Source organism: Argentina silus, assembly GCF_951799395.1.
Source record: "Argentina silus genome assembly, chromosome: 1".
Classification (NCBI taxonomy): domain Eukaryota; kingdom Metazoa; phylum Chordata; class Actinopteri; order Argentiniformes; family Argentinidae; genus Argentina; species Argentina silus.
Window position 1 is genome coordinate 9,805,687 of NC_139655.1, and position 15,391 is coordinate 9,821,077.

A 15,391-nucleotide genomic window follows, 5' to 3' on the forward strand; every position below is an offset into this window, starting at 1 on the left:
TGTACGCGCGGGTGTGTTTTGCAATCCATCATGGCTTTGAGCAGGATGTCTACATCAACAAGTCATTATAATTCATTTGAGCCATTACCTTGTGGACTGTTAATCATAGGTGTTCTGGGTGAAAAGCATGGTATAGAGAGTGAGCTGTGTGTGGTGAGAGCAGCTCAGTGATGTGGTTAGTAATCGAGAGCCCTGCTGGAGACGGTCCATAGAGAGAACCTTGTGGATAATTGCTACCACAGTGACAGGTAGGGCTGCCTCTGTCAGTGTTCTCTCTGTAGGGAGTGTATGTGTGTGTGTGTGTGTGTGTGTGTGTGTGTGTGTATATATGTGTTTGTTTCCACATGTGTTTGTGTGTGTGTGTGTGTGTGTGTACTATCCCGTGTAGACTACCTTCAGACTATGGTGAACTTCCAGATGTGATACAAGTGTCACACACACACACACACACACACACACACACACACACACACACACACACACACACACACACACACAGAAAATGAAGAGCTCCATATGGAGAGAATCACTCTTCATGCTTAGGATATTAATCTTACATTAGGAAAAGTGATTACAGTAAATACTGATGCATTTGTTGTAGCTGGCAAATGATCCAGTGTGGGTTCCAGACATCGATACTTTCAACCCAATGAGACTGGGTCTGGGTCTGGGTCTGGGTCTGGGTCTGGGTCTGGGTCTGGGTAATGGTGTTTATTTCACATGGCCCTTTCTAACATCGTGCTAATGTTTGAGTGACAGCGAGGCAGTCCGAAGGGGGGTTGGGTCATTGTAAAAGGTCACACACAGAACCATCAGAGTGACTTATGGAGGTTGAGGGCGACTTATAGCCTACTCACCAGTCAAATTATTGTTTTAGAAATGTTTTGTTTCCCTCATCAACCAGTATATGCCATGTAACCTATAAACCCCCTCTCTTTTGAGCGATTGTCAAATGTGATTTATGTAGAATATGTCACACATCTGCAGATTGTCATTTTGGACAGGAAAAACGTGGTAAACATATCCCTGTGAGAATGTGGAGTGACAACCATGGGGTTTCTCTCACATCTGGAGTTGCCGGCAATCCAAGTCATTTGCTGCTACCGCTTCTGTTCCCCATGTCTCCTGCAGTCCGTGAAGAATTGGTGTCAGCACCTATCAAACGGAAAATGCCTATTCTACACAGAGTGTCAGAGCAGCCACAATCTATTAATCAACCAGGAGGGAGAGGGAGAGGGGGAGAGCGAGAGAGAGAGAGAGAGAGAGAGAGAGAGAGAGAGAGAGAGATTGTGTGGGTGGGTGTGTGTGTGTGTGTGTGTGTGTGTGTGTGTGTGTGTGTGTGTGTGTGTGTGTGTGTGTGTGCTTATACATGTGCATGTGCATGTGCATGTGCATGTGCATGTGCATGTGCATGTGTGCTTATGTATGTTTCAGGAGGGAAAGAGACTAAGATCTATACAGGTGTAACATTCAGCCATCTTTTGAAAAGGCCTTCTATAAGGGAGGATCAAATTATGAATGTGTAATGCAGGGTGTATTTGATAGGGGAAGTGGTCTGTGCATTATACCAGAGGCCTCTGTAGGGTCTGCAAAGGACAGGCAGTGCATGCTGATTGCAGACATGACTACCCTGATTACAGGAATTAGAGATGATGCTCGATGGCAGGATGTGTCTGAGACCCTGTCTCATGGTCTTTTACACTAGAGCGTTAAGCCTTTTACCTTTTCATATGGAGCACGTTGGGTAAACAGAAACCAGACAACCTCCAGAACACATGTTGGCACCATGAAGAAGATCTTTGTCCAGTATGAAATACCGTAGGTGTTTATTTTTTACAGCGGAAAAATACCCAAACATTGAAACGTTTTATTTGTATTCGTATTGAGTATTTGTTCAGGTTGAATAGCAGCAGTTAGTAGCTGAGTGGTGGTGGCGATGGTGTTGGTTTAGCCACTCATGTTATTCCTCAGGCAGGTATTGATCAGGGTATCAGACAGTATCTCAGTAACAACACTGCTCCTCACAGCGTGACCGGACCACGTGATGGACATAGCTCGTATGATCGGTGTGTCTGTTGGCTGTGCATTAGGTTTTAATGATGCCATAGCTATGAAGACTGGAGATGTATTACGCTTTAAACGTGGAGGAGCGGGGTTAAAGTGTTTTGTTTTTCTCCCACAACACTCTCTCCTTTATTTTTTCCCTTTCTTTATCTGGCTTACGCTCCCCACCCCTCTCTATCCCTACCTCTTTTCATCTGTAGGTTTACTCAGAGGTGCAGGGCCTTTGATTTCATGTCTTGATTTATCAAAGCAGAGGAGCAGAATAACCACTGATATTTATGAAGAAGAAGAGACAGGAGAGAAGACTCTGGGATTGTCTGGGGATAGATGGCTCTGTGTTTGCGTTTGCGTTTGTGTGTGTGTGTGTGTGTGTGTGTGTGTGTGTGTGTGTGTGTGTGTGTGTGTGTGTGTACTGTAGCAGCTACAGCTTTGAATTTGGGGGTTCACATGAAAGTCATTTTGTTGTGCACCACACTGGATTTCGATGCAATGCGTCAGTCAGTGATTGTCGCAGAAAATTATGGAAATGGTGAAACATGTTCATCATACTCAACATGGTCACAGACCTACTGCTGAGACGTAAACAGATTAAGATGTAACATCATCCATGTGAAGGCCACAGCAATTTTGTTACCTATTTTGTATTTTCATAAGCAGCAGCATGTTAAAGAGAATGTAAAATGAGAAGGATGTGATGGGGCATATAGATGTTATTTTCAGACGTCTCAGTGATGACAGCCCTGTACTATAGACACCAAAGAATATTATTCTTTTTTCATTCCCTTCTCCTATTTTGACTGAAAAATGAGCAGCATCTCATCTGTCTCTGGGATCTGATGCATCCCTCCTTCTTTCCATCTCCACCCGTCCCTCTCTCTCTCTCTCTTCCTGAGATATGTACAGACAGCCTTCATATGTGCAGAGGAAAGTGAGGGGCGAGATGGCAGCTTTAATATGGGAGTGATTGCCTGCTGATAAGGCTAACGGCTGTGGAGAGGCGTGAGTGTCAGCCCTCCTCCGCAATAAACACTTTCATTTTGTTTGGTTGGAGAGACGGAGGAGATGGATCTGGTGAATAGACGACCTGAGGAGCAGCTGAGGGAGGGAGGGAGGGAGGGGGGGAGGGAGGGAGGGAGGGAGGGAGGGAGGGAGGAGATAGATGGGATGGATGGGGATGCATATTCAGTATTAAAAGATCAATCAGAGGGTCGTGAAATATGCAATTTGTCATCTATGCCTCCATAGAGTAGTGACATTGCAATCACATGATAACTCTGGCCGCGGGACCGCTGTGCCATGTCAAAATGCAAACCTTACAAACTGTGATTTGTTTCATTTCACTTAATTGTTTAATTCCTAGCAATAATAACAATAATAGATATGTAATATATGTATGGATCAGTGGAGGCTAGTGGAGGTAGATATCGGAGGTAGATATCGTTGTGTTTGATACCATTCCTCATTCTGTTCTATGCATTACAATGAGCCCGACCTCCACCAGCATATGGTATGGATAATATAAATGAATTCAAGTACTGTAGTAATAGTTGATAACAATAATGAATAGGCTGAGTGATTGTATGAGAATCTGTGAGGAGTAGTGTGTCCTTGTTGTTCTACTGTATTTTTGTCACTTGACAATATGCTTACTACACTGGGGAAAGATCCAGATGAGGCGCAGATGAAGTCAAGCCTGGTTAAAGTGTGTGATTTGGCCAAGGATATTGCTGATTGAAATGGCCTCCTTTCCCAGAACTCTTTCAGGTACCTCGACTTGTCCGGTCAGGGTTGGAGTCTGGGAGAAGAGGATACTCGTTGATGAGTTGTGTTAGAATAACTTCCCTGTTCTCCACTCCAATCCTCAATGTTGTCCTACTGAGAGTCTTCTACTGTTTGTAGATATACAGATGGGTTGGGAGCACTTTATTTCACGGCATAGAAATAAGTAGGTTATTTACTTTAAAAATTATTATATGGTAATTAGACTGTAGAAACCTATGAAATGGTATTTGGAGATTGTACATTGTAACAAGCAACACTAGGCTACATTTGGTATGAGATTTAGAGGTTTGTGTGGATACTAAAAGCTTAAAAAGACTTGATCTGTAACTTTCATCAAATTGAGATTGTGCTTAATACGACACAGGGCAATTAGATGGCGTGACCAAAAAGATGATGTGAACAGCTGGAGAGCAGAAATCTGCATACCAGAAATGAAATTAGGGGGTCTCAGACAATACCTAATTAAAATCTGTGGAAAAACCACTTGAAAATGGGACTTGACATCAATTTTCACAGTCTGTCTTAAATGTTTGTGGCCGTCAAGACGATTTTGAGAAGCATATAAAGGTTGCGTAAACAGCAAGGAATAGAGCTATTTTAGTTATTTCTTTAAGTTATTTTTGTTTTCAAAAATTCTATAGACCTTTTTAAAAATGCTTACAGTTTCCAATGAATTTATGTAACGAGTGCAGTCAGTCCAAAATCAACACTGACCACTGAACACTGGTTTTACCATAAGACAGATCATGTCAGGTTGTCAGTCAAACTGGAAGTGCAGCCAGATTGAAGGCACTTCAGTGTGGGCTGATCTCTGAGGCTGTGAGTAAGTTTTGACTGACTCTCTGTTTCTTAGTGAAGCGGTTCAACTCCCAGTGGGGTCCTCATTAAGACCAAACGTTGAGTGTGACCTTTCTAGCGCACCGATGCCCCCCACCCAGCTGGGCCTAATTACCTCCCTCATTACCCCCTCCTAAATAACACCAGCTCTGAACAGGTACAGTGGCTACGAAGAAACTCCACGATTACCCCTTCTCAGTACACATCAAACTGATGCCTGCACGGATGCGCGCGACTTTTGGATTAAAAATACTGGTGAGAATCATATGATACAAGCTTGTTGGCTAGCATGACAGTGACAGGCTGGTTTATATTCATTTGGGGGACTGTGCTCGACACAAGTTTGAAGGACATCATGAACATTTTATTGTCGGACGACATACATTTTGGTCGTTGTTGTTTGTGAAAAGTATAAACAAGACAGCTGACAAGGAATTTCATCATTTAGCTTAAATTTAGTTGGCATTTTAAAGATTCTTTTAACTCTCAAAATGATAACAGTTCCCATTGCTACAGATTGCTAGCAAAGTGGCTAGCTTCAGTTGGTCAGGTGAAATGATAACTAGTTGACAAGTGCTTGATTTAGCAAAGCTTTATTCATTACAAACCCATTAGTCCGCAGTTAACTTCCATGGGTTAAAGGAGCAGGGCATAAGTTTATTCGAAATCTGCAACCTTTGGCCACCGTGGTGAAATTCAGTTTGAAGTTCCAAACAACAGCATCCTCTCTAATAATAATATAACCCCCAGAAATAGACTTCTGCATACGCGCACAATTCGAAGAGGCAGCCACCAGAGACAGAAAGGCGAAAATCGCTGAGTCCACTCCCCTAGAACACCCCTAGCAGTAGCAACATGTTTGTACGCAAACCGAGTGTTGGGTAGGACACTTCATTTTAGAAAGCGCTTTTTACAGACCAAAACAGTGTTCATAAATGAAATATTTATTTCAAGGGAGCTCATTCCCTGATCGCTAACGATTAAACATAGTCATTACAACCATTAGGAAGCTTTTAGAAAGCTTGGATGTTACATACAGGACCTTTAAAGGCTAATGGAAAATATCTAAACTTATGTTTTGAATGTGACTAAATAAAAGCAGGGAATTCCATCTGAGAATTTTAGAACTTTACTGAGATAGAACTATGATCTATAGATCTATGATCTGATGCTTCACAGTCAGGTAACTGTGACAACAGTCAACGACAGGGTCAAAGTTAGCTAATATAACATACTAACATATATTATACTAGCTATCTCTTAGCTCCACGAATGAAATAAACACCAACAAAAAATGCTTCACCGTATTGGGTAACAATGGATACATTTTTAGGAAGGTACCCAGACATACATTTGCAGTTTTTTGTTACCACTACCTACTGAAAGGGTTCTATTGGGAGAGGCCACCAATCAGCGATGGGTTGTTCTCCCTCCCCCCGCATCCCCAACCACCCTTCCATAAGTCCTGACAGTGTTATTAAGATGTCCCCATCGCTATGGTGATCGCTGATGAGAAGATAGGGTGATCAACGCTTGCGGGATGCAGAGAGAGAGAGGGCTGGAAGTAGCCCTCCTAATGATTCAAGTAAAAGTAACGTGCTTAATTAGATGGAATGCTGCATAAATTGCAGAGTGCATGGAAATCATTGGGATAGATTAAAATACTAATTAAACAGGCCCTTGCCGAATTTGGAGAGTGAGGTAGGGTTCAGCTCTTCAGGGTCATTTGCATACCCTTCATCTAGGGAAATGGGATTTAAAGGACCTTCTCTCATTTTCTCTCTCTCTTTCTTTCTTTCCCTGTTTCCCGGTACATTCACATGCTAACAAACTCAATTAAAATTATACTCTATTTTTTCTTTTCATCCTATAATTTGGCATAATCTATTAAGACCCCTTTGATTTTGTTTTTCAATATATATGTTTCCATCAAAGTGAGGTTTGAAAAGGAAGATATGCAGAGAAAACAAAGTCTACAAAGTGTGTGATGTTAAACATTGGACATTCAATGCTGCTGCATTCACTTTAATTTGCATGACAATATCTTTGCTAGATATTGCTTTAGTAATAGCATGCCGTGTTTGAATCGATTCATTTAATAGATTCATGGGTCAAACATATATTGTGATCCTATTAAATACTGAAGTACTGAGAATGAACTCAAAGTCATTATCTAGAGTCCCCAGTAGCTCTTAACATATAATTATATATTAACATATTTATAAATAAGTAGAATTATCTGGCTTACTGTGTGTATCCCCTTGGCTCCAAAATATTTTGCCACATGATCTACAGAGTCAAGTCCTCAGAGCAGAGTAACAGCAGACTATTGTACGCTGTATGTAGAACTAATTTGTGCTCAGTCTGGATCCTGTCGCACTGTTGGGCCATCATCACTTTGAGAAGCTCCTCTGGTGTAAGTGAGAGTTTGACTCGTCACTCACTTACGAGTTTGGCATCTGAGTCACACACACACACACACACACACACACACACACACACACACACACACACACACACACACACACACACAGTGTCACTCTCACACTCTCTTGTTCTACCACAGGAACAGGAAGGTCAGAAGTCTCCTATTGTGTCAATTATTCCTCACACACACCTCTTGTGCTTCTGTCTCCCATGTTGTCTCCCATGCAGTCCAGCAGAAGGAGCAGCTGCAGAAAGAGACGGGGGTGAAGATACTGGAGGCTGGAGTCAGTGATGTAAGTCCTGTCTTAGTTATCATCAGACTTTGAGAACATGTGTCTGACTATACCAGAGTGTGTAGGTGTACAGTACAATAGCTTTCTGTCTGAGTAAGACTTATACATAACCTTAGTCTCCAACTGAGGTTTTATCGTGCGTTCAGAATGTTATATGATTTTATTGCCTTGTCCGATCCTACTAAGAAACATTCCTACAGGGAATACTGAAGTCATTGTTGATCTTGAGGTCCAATACCCCAACATTAGCTGTTACATTGTAAAGGAACTGACTCCAACTGTCCCAGGTCATATAGGGGTCATAGTTTTATTTGCATTGTTTGTTGATATGATTGGATAGAGGTCTCTCTAGGATTATCTCCATTCCTACAGTACAGCATCTTTTATGCGGCTGCCAATCTGTGGCTGAAATGGATGCCAAATGTATTTCCTGTTATTTGTGGCTTTAATACATCTTCCGTATTCATTTCCTGTCCTCCTTGGGGTCGTTACCTTGGCGAATAAAGAACAACAAGACAAAAGCTCCATGCATTTTGACACTTTAAATAGCAGATGAGGCTCAAAGGAACAATAAGCTGATTATTTTGACTGCTGTCACTTTGGGGCCAGACAATATGCTCCTGTGACATATTCATAAGAACAAATTAAGAGGAGCTCAGAAGGATACTCCAGATGAGCAAGATGAGAGGAGATGTGCATCCCTTTCTAATAAATATTCATATGCATGTGTGTGGCAGGGGAGGCTGGTGGAGGTAGAAATCAGAGGATGGGCTCATTATAATGGAATGGAATGAGGAATGATATCAAACAAGTGTGGAGGTGAGAATCTACTCAAGTGCTAATTGATGTGCCATAGTCCTCCTAGCCTCTATGTGTATATTAGTTTCTCTATGGAATGAGACAGACAGACATCGTACTCTGAGCCACAGAGATCATGATGCATGCTGGGAACTAAATGGACATGGCCTGTGCAGGGGGCTGCCGTCGCCAATGGCAACAAGCATTGCATACATTTTCCTGGGTCAATCTCTCGTACGCTGTCCTCTTGGCTCTCTCATACCTACTCTCTCTCTTTCTCTGCCGCTTCTATCTGTAGCTGTCTTTCTGACACAATTTTCATTCTATCTACTTCAATTCTACCTTCATCATGTATTACTGTATCTTAACATTCCTATAGTCTCTCTCATCCTTACACACTGTTTCTCTTTGTCCTGCTGGTCAGCCCTTTATTATGCATATGCATCTAAGTACATACCTCCATCTTTCCCCTCTCCTCATCTCTTCTTTTCTTGCTCCCCCTTTCTTTCTCAAACCTTCTTTCATGGTGACTGTTTCTTTTTCTCTCTTCACCTCATCTTCACAGACAGCGCTTAACCACAGTGGCACATGGCTGTGGTTTGTCATATTGGTCCTATTTGTAGATAATTAGCAGCAATCATAGCCTCTCTGCAGGAGCCATGGGAGACAGGGAGGGAGGGAGGGAGGGAGGGAGCGAGGGAGGGAGGGATCTCTCTTCTACCGCTTGAGGAGGAAATCAGAGCCAGGTTGTGGAAAGGATGTGGAAATGTGTGTGTTGGAAGCACAGTATTGACTGCCCTACAGGTAAAGGGCTACAGAGTGGCACCATAAAACCAGACCCAATAATCATTCAGAGTGTGTCTATTGGCAATAGCATATTATACAACGGGTTGACCAAATCAAGCATTGTGATTGGCTGAGAAGCATTCCAGCCATTCCGATATCCACAATATCAACACAGCTACCTCATGACTTTCATTTGCAAAATGTATACATACACCATAAACACTCTTCAGGATATTGTAGCTTTTTAAACACTAATGAGAGCGTTGCTAGACCAATGGAAGGATTATGACAATGATAGATCATTCATGGCTGTTTTGTCATCATTATGCTGCTACACTCCTCAAAAACCGAACTGGCTAGCTAGATTTTATAAGCCAGCCCAGTAGAGATTTGTTTACTGGGTTGCCATGCCAATCATATTCCAGAACTATCAACCAGCCTGCGTCCCTAACTATGGTGATATTTCATGTGTTCAGAACTATCAACGCATCACAGCCATTCCGATGTTCACGATATAGCACACCCTCTGGTGTGTTCTGTATAAGAAACCTCAGTTGCTTTTAGCCCTTGAATGAGGTGAGAATGATCATTTTGTGAGAACGGTGGCAGAGTGTGGTGACGAGAGATCCTGTGGAGAGGTTCTCTCAAAATGCTTTGCTAAAATGTGATCAAACACATCTATGGGTGAGTAACAGTACAGGATGACCAAGGTTTTGTTATGAGTAAGTATCTCAACTGGGTGTCATGGCATGGGTCAGTACGCATTAACATGCAAAGCACACATGAGAATGGTCCCCTGGTTCAATTAAATAACTGAATAAATGAGTACAGTTGTAAACAAATAAAATAAAGACATTGCCAGTTAGCTGAGAAGGGGCTGAACCCCTGTCCTGAGGGATCCAATCAAGTCGGATGAATCAGATTCCTCCACCCGTGTCACGGGCCTGCAAACAGTATGGTGGTCTTAACGTGCCCACTCTTGCATGGAACCAACAACCTGTTGTCATTAAAACTATTGAGAGGAAAGCTTCAACAGTCTCTCTCTCTCACTGTACTCTCACCCAGTCTTTGTTTAAAAGGAGACAAATGACAAAAGAGCTTAGGAAGATGTCCAGATACCACAGACGTCGATATCAGAAGATGTTGACCAAGATAAGCAAATGTCACGGTGTGGTGAAGGGAAACAAATCAATAGACGTGGCAATATATGCTCCTCTATAGATTTTCTAAAACTCATTTTCCTTCAAATGTGTCCCTGTTTTGCTACTCGTCGGCTAAATGCACACTCTTTAACAAATCATATGGCTGAGTATTTTGTTAGTCACTTCCGTTATTATAAAGTGTTACCAAAGAGGGAACTGGGGGAATGGGGCGGGGGGGGGGGGGTAGCTTCATCTCAATCTATCATCAGTGTTTTGGGTACAGGTCAGGTACAGTACAGTAAATGAAAATCCCAATGAGAACACAAATGTACATAGGCTATGTTATTAAATAAGCCCTTTCCAAAAGGCACACAGAGTTCTGTGACTGCACATCCTCCTCTACTCTCCGTTCTTGTTCAGTAGGGGCCAGTGAGTCACTGTGCATCTGCAGTGATTGGGCTGGAGCCGCAGATGTGGCTCTAAAGGTTTGTGTTTGCTTGCAGCTGTAGACACAGCATGGCTGGTTACCAGCAGGGGCTCTAAAGAAGGCGGGGGGATTTTCTGAGGGAGGGTGTCTCGGACTCGGCCAGACGCCCCAGTAAGCAGTGATGCCATGGGGAGTTGTCCTGACAGACAGACAAGCCCCCCCACCCAACCCCACCCCATGCTGTCACCCCCCCCCCACACACACACACACACCCTCCTGTTATCTCCAGGTAATGATGCTGTAATCATCCTTTTGAAAGGATAACTATGAAACAAGGCTTTGTATAGACAATGTCTGTTGAGCGACAAAGATGGGACACAATCTAAATGTATATTTCTATCTTTCATAGTTTTAACATGGACACATGTAATCTGAATGCTTTGTTTGTCTAGTTTCCGGCTCTCTTTTTTATAAGTATTTGTGAGTACAGTCTGAGAGGGCTGGATGGTTACAGTTGCCTGCCTGTATTAGACTGTCCCCATGTGATTAAGTTTGTGGGTAAATTGAGATTCATTGACATTTTGACAGCACCCTCATGTTTTAGATAACTCCTGTAAACTGCTTATGTGAAGAGGCACTCATTAACCGCAGAATTCCCTGAGCTGCACGTCAACTGATTATTCCACCAATTGTAAATCATATATGGCAGACCAAGATCTCAACTGTGTTTCCCCACAGATTTAGTGTGTGTGTGTGTGTGTGTGTGTGTGTGTGTGTGTGTGTGTGTGTGTGTGTGTGTGTGTGTGTGTGTGTCTGTGTGTGTGTGTGCACGCGCATGCATGGTACATCCTTGCATACTACTCATGGATGTCTGTGGGTATTCACATACATAAGTGAGGTTTGCATACAGTATATGTTTTTGTATGTTTGAGGTTTGTGTTTACTTGTCATGGTCTTCACGGTGTAATTGCATTACCTCTCGAAACCTTTTAGGATTTCCATTCAATTTCTCTTGGACACATAATGGAACTGAATGCAGGAGAAATAAACATTTGTGTATAATCCCATCATACATCAAGTAGGAGAAAATGTCGTGGAATGCCACAATTTTACAATGGAAAAAGCACTTATGGGATCCCCAATCGAAGTCCTGGGGAAGCACAGGCAAAACTCATCTCAGGGAAAGGTCATGGGCAATGATGACCTCCTGCAACGGGATTTTGAGGCTTTCTTCCCAATTTCTTACACTGTAATGAATATGAGGGTGAACATAAGTGCAATACCATTTGAAAACATTTCAACAGGTACTGTAACTCAGACTGACACTGTTATGTGCAATGTTCTAAGACCAAAATAACGGAAACATATTTACAGTATGCTGACTTTGTGAATTAGTCTCAGCATGTTTTACTTTCAGTGTACATTTACTGAACACATACAATCTACTGTATGCATAAAGCACACCGTCATGTTCTCATTTAGCTTGAAACACTAGTTGTTTTTTTTAAACAAATACATACAAAACCAAATATTTTTCTGCTTATCATGCTGTCACATTTTGTTTACAATATTTACACATAATTAACCATATTTGAGAGACTGCAGAAGTATTTCCAAGTATTAACAAGTGTGTTCTTTGTTGAGACTGTGAGACTGAGGTGAGACTGTGTAGGTGTTGCTCTCCAAGGGAGTCGTTTTGGCGAGTGTTGCCATCTTGTGCAAACAACTGTACAATATAACAATGTCTCTATAACCTCTGTTCGCAGTTATTTCTTGACAGTTTTAAGCAACTGTAAATGAAGCACTTTTATCAACAAATAGGTAGTGTGTGTGTGTGTGTGTGTGTGTGTGTGTGTATGTGAAGAATATTTCAGCTGCTGCCTTCATATCCCACAAATATCCTCCTCTTTGAATATCCTCCACCTTGAAATCTTTTATCAGCATTTGCAGAGATCACCTCTTGATTGCCTTGAGGACACACATATTTATCAGTCCCTAAACAACAAGCTGCTTGTCCTTGGTGCCCTAGCACCTCTTAAAGAACTACATGTAACACTACAGTATCTCCAGTGGTTGTTATCTGCTCTGCCACAGTTAGGCCTCAACACTGTACATCATTTGTGGGTTTGATTGAACATGAGTTTGTGGTGTCTGCTAAATGTGAAGAAGATTACAATGGGGGAGATTGGGGTGCCTCTTAAACACAACCTTATCACAATCAGCCTGTGTCAGATTAAGACTGATGTGTGGTCAGGAAAGTGCCTACACATGACCTGCTTCTACACAATTAGGATGTTAACATTTTTTTAAATATTTTGTATGGGGAAAACTTGTTAATAACACTTGTTTTCAATTGTTTTAAATATATTGTTAGTTTGCTGCATGTTACAGTAGTACATACAGGTAAAACTGTTACATTTATTGTCTGATAGGTGTTCCTGTCAGGCAAATACTGTATATTTGGTATTAAATTGCCCTTACTTCTGAAACATTTCTGAAACACTGATACACTGATCTATCATATATACTGTATGTGAAACCATCAGGAAATCTAGCTTATCAGAGCAGAGAGCACAAATAATGTTAGTGGGGACTTCAAAGGAGACTGCACTGACCCTTACTACTCGAGTGAAGAAAAAGACATGCACAGGGAAATAAATAAATAAGTATGATCTGAGTTAACAAATTGACCTTGAAGCACCATGGCTATATCCTCTGCTTCAAAGTGTATATTTCCACACTGGTTATTTTTTAAGTCAGGGTTTTTAAGGGTCTGCAGATGAAAGAAATACATTCACATTTTCATGTAAATGTCAGCATCTTTTTTGAGTTGATTTCATGTTTGTGTACCAGTGGGAGACACTCAACTTGAGCCTCATCAAATTTAGGAGGGACACCCTGTAGCTCTCTCCTGAGGATGTGCTCTACTCTACTCTAAACTGTTGACCAGAAATTGTGAGGAGGTGTGTGTTTATGTGTGTGTGTGTGTGTGTGTGTGTGTGTGTGTGTGTGTGTGTGTATGTGTGTGTGTGTGTGTGTGTGTGTGTGTGTGTGTGTGTGTGTTTATGTGTGTGTGTGTGTGTGTGTGTGATCAATGAGGCAATGGCTGTAAATTCTCACGTTAACGAGCCACCCAACGATCTCCTTTACAAAAACATTAATAAGCTACAACAAAAAAAAACGGCACCTATAAAAATTTCAGCAGTGCAAGAAGGCCAATCTGGCTGTTTTAAAAGTGGCTTAAATGCCAAGGCCGTGGCAGATCTGGATGTGAAATGTCATATCGGAGCAGCCCCACTGTGCCTGCAGCCCTGTTTAGATCTCCCTCTTTGGAGACTCCAGCTGCCGCCGACTGATGAAAGAGAAACCAGCGGCTCCGTAACTCTGCAACCTTTTACCATCTCCTGACCTTTGGACTGGCCGCCTTTGATACTGTGCCATGTGGTTTGGTATTTGTCTCTCGCTTTATCGGACGGTGGTCTCCAATGTAAAGACGGACTTGTCTTTTTTAATGAGAGCATAACAATGTTAAGTATTCACACCCACACCTTTGAGTTCTGTTCACTGCTGTTGTAAGCCAGAGGCATCGCTGTGATATTTGAAAGGAGTGCTGTAGCTTAGTTTACAAATTTGAGAGCATCTTGTGCTGTACAGTGTTTGTACAGGAAAGAAAGTATTTTGTATATTTGATATGCTATTTATCCACTTATGTGTTTTTGGAATATTCGACTGTGATGATCATCCAATCCTTATTAATCCACTCTCGAGAAACGCAGGACTCAGGACCAGCTCCATCTTCTGGAGTACTGTAGGTCGAACTCTAACCCACTCTAATAGCCTAGTTAAGGTTATGATCAACGGAAGGGTAATCAGACTAAATCTGTGGTTAGGGGTGTCATCTCCTACATATGAATCAGATGCGCCGCATTGGTCTATGGGAAGACACGTGGTCTGATCCACTCATTTGAGATGTGTTGCTTGGCGTTGGGGAACGGGGGAGGTTGCCCCACCTGTGGTGGCCACAGCTGGAGAGGATGCTGGCGTTTAAATGTCAGCGTTGAAGGGGACACGGCTGCCATTTGGCCTGATGGGCTGCATGCTAAGGGACTGGCAGGATGTGGGCAGGTTAGCCGCTCCCGGCTCCACCAACCAGAGAGAATCACCCTCTGCCATTTATCATGCATACATCTGGCAAGTCTACATGGACAGGAGCAAAAGGATGCTTCAGGCTGGCTCACTAGCAGATATCTCTTATCGAGGGGATTATTAGACCTGTTTAATATTCAATGGTACAATATACTTAATGTATCATTTGGTTCTATGAACTCAATTTTGCTCTCTCAATGGTTTGCTATTAATTGGAGTTAATGTAGGAGAAAACCTTATGCAGAGCGATTTCTTATAAAACAGTAATGTCTGTGGCTAACTGAGAGAAGAGTAGCTAGCTGTGAGAGCAGTGTGGTGAGTGTTTGATGGTGGCGATGGTTGTGATGGTGCTGGCTGACTCCCATGGGCAACAGATGCGGTAAGAGCCCATTTTGACAAAAACAAAAAAAACAATGGGAAACACAAGGACGATGTCATATCCTGGGGGTGGATAGCACAGGGCTGTGTGCAGTTTCCTCTGTGAACAGCATGACTGTTCCCTATTGTGTCATATTCAGTGGCATTTTTAACCCCAAAACCCCAAAAACTTTGGACAGTGGGGCCACTGTCCAAAATTCTCAGATACACGCCAGTAGAACCACAGTCAAGCAAAACACATCACCCGTAGGATATAGCCTACTCAAGACATAGACTATTCACAGAATATATTTTAAGATTAAGAAATATGT

General features: G+C 42.2%; 1 protein-coding gene across 1 annotated transcript in view; it reads left to right on the top strand.

The window, feature by feature from the left end:
- Window positions 1-15,391, top strand: part of ptprn2 (protein tyrosine phosphatase receptor type N2) — a gene marked incomplete at its 5' end in the record, with an annotated part of 111,372 nt that overhangs the window by 57,258 nt on the left and 38,723 nt on the right. Inside the window, one exon of the mRNA XM_083683847.1 lies at window positions 7,339-7,403. Coding sequence (XP_083539973.1) covers window positions 7,339-7,403 — 65 coding nt within the window. The remainder of the gene's footprint in view (window positions 1-7,338; window positions 7,404-15,391) is intronic.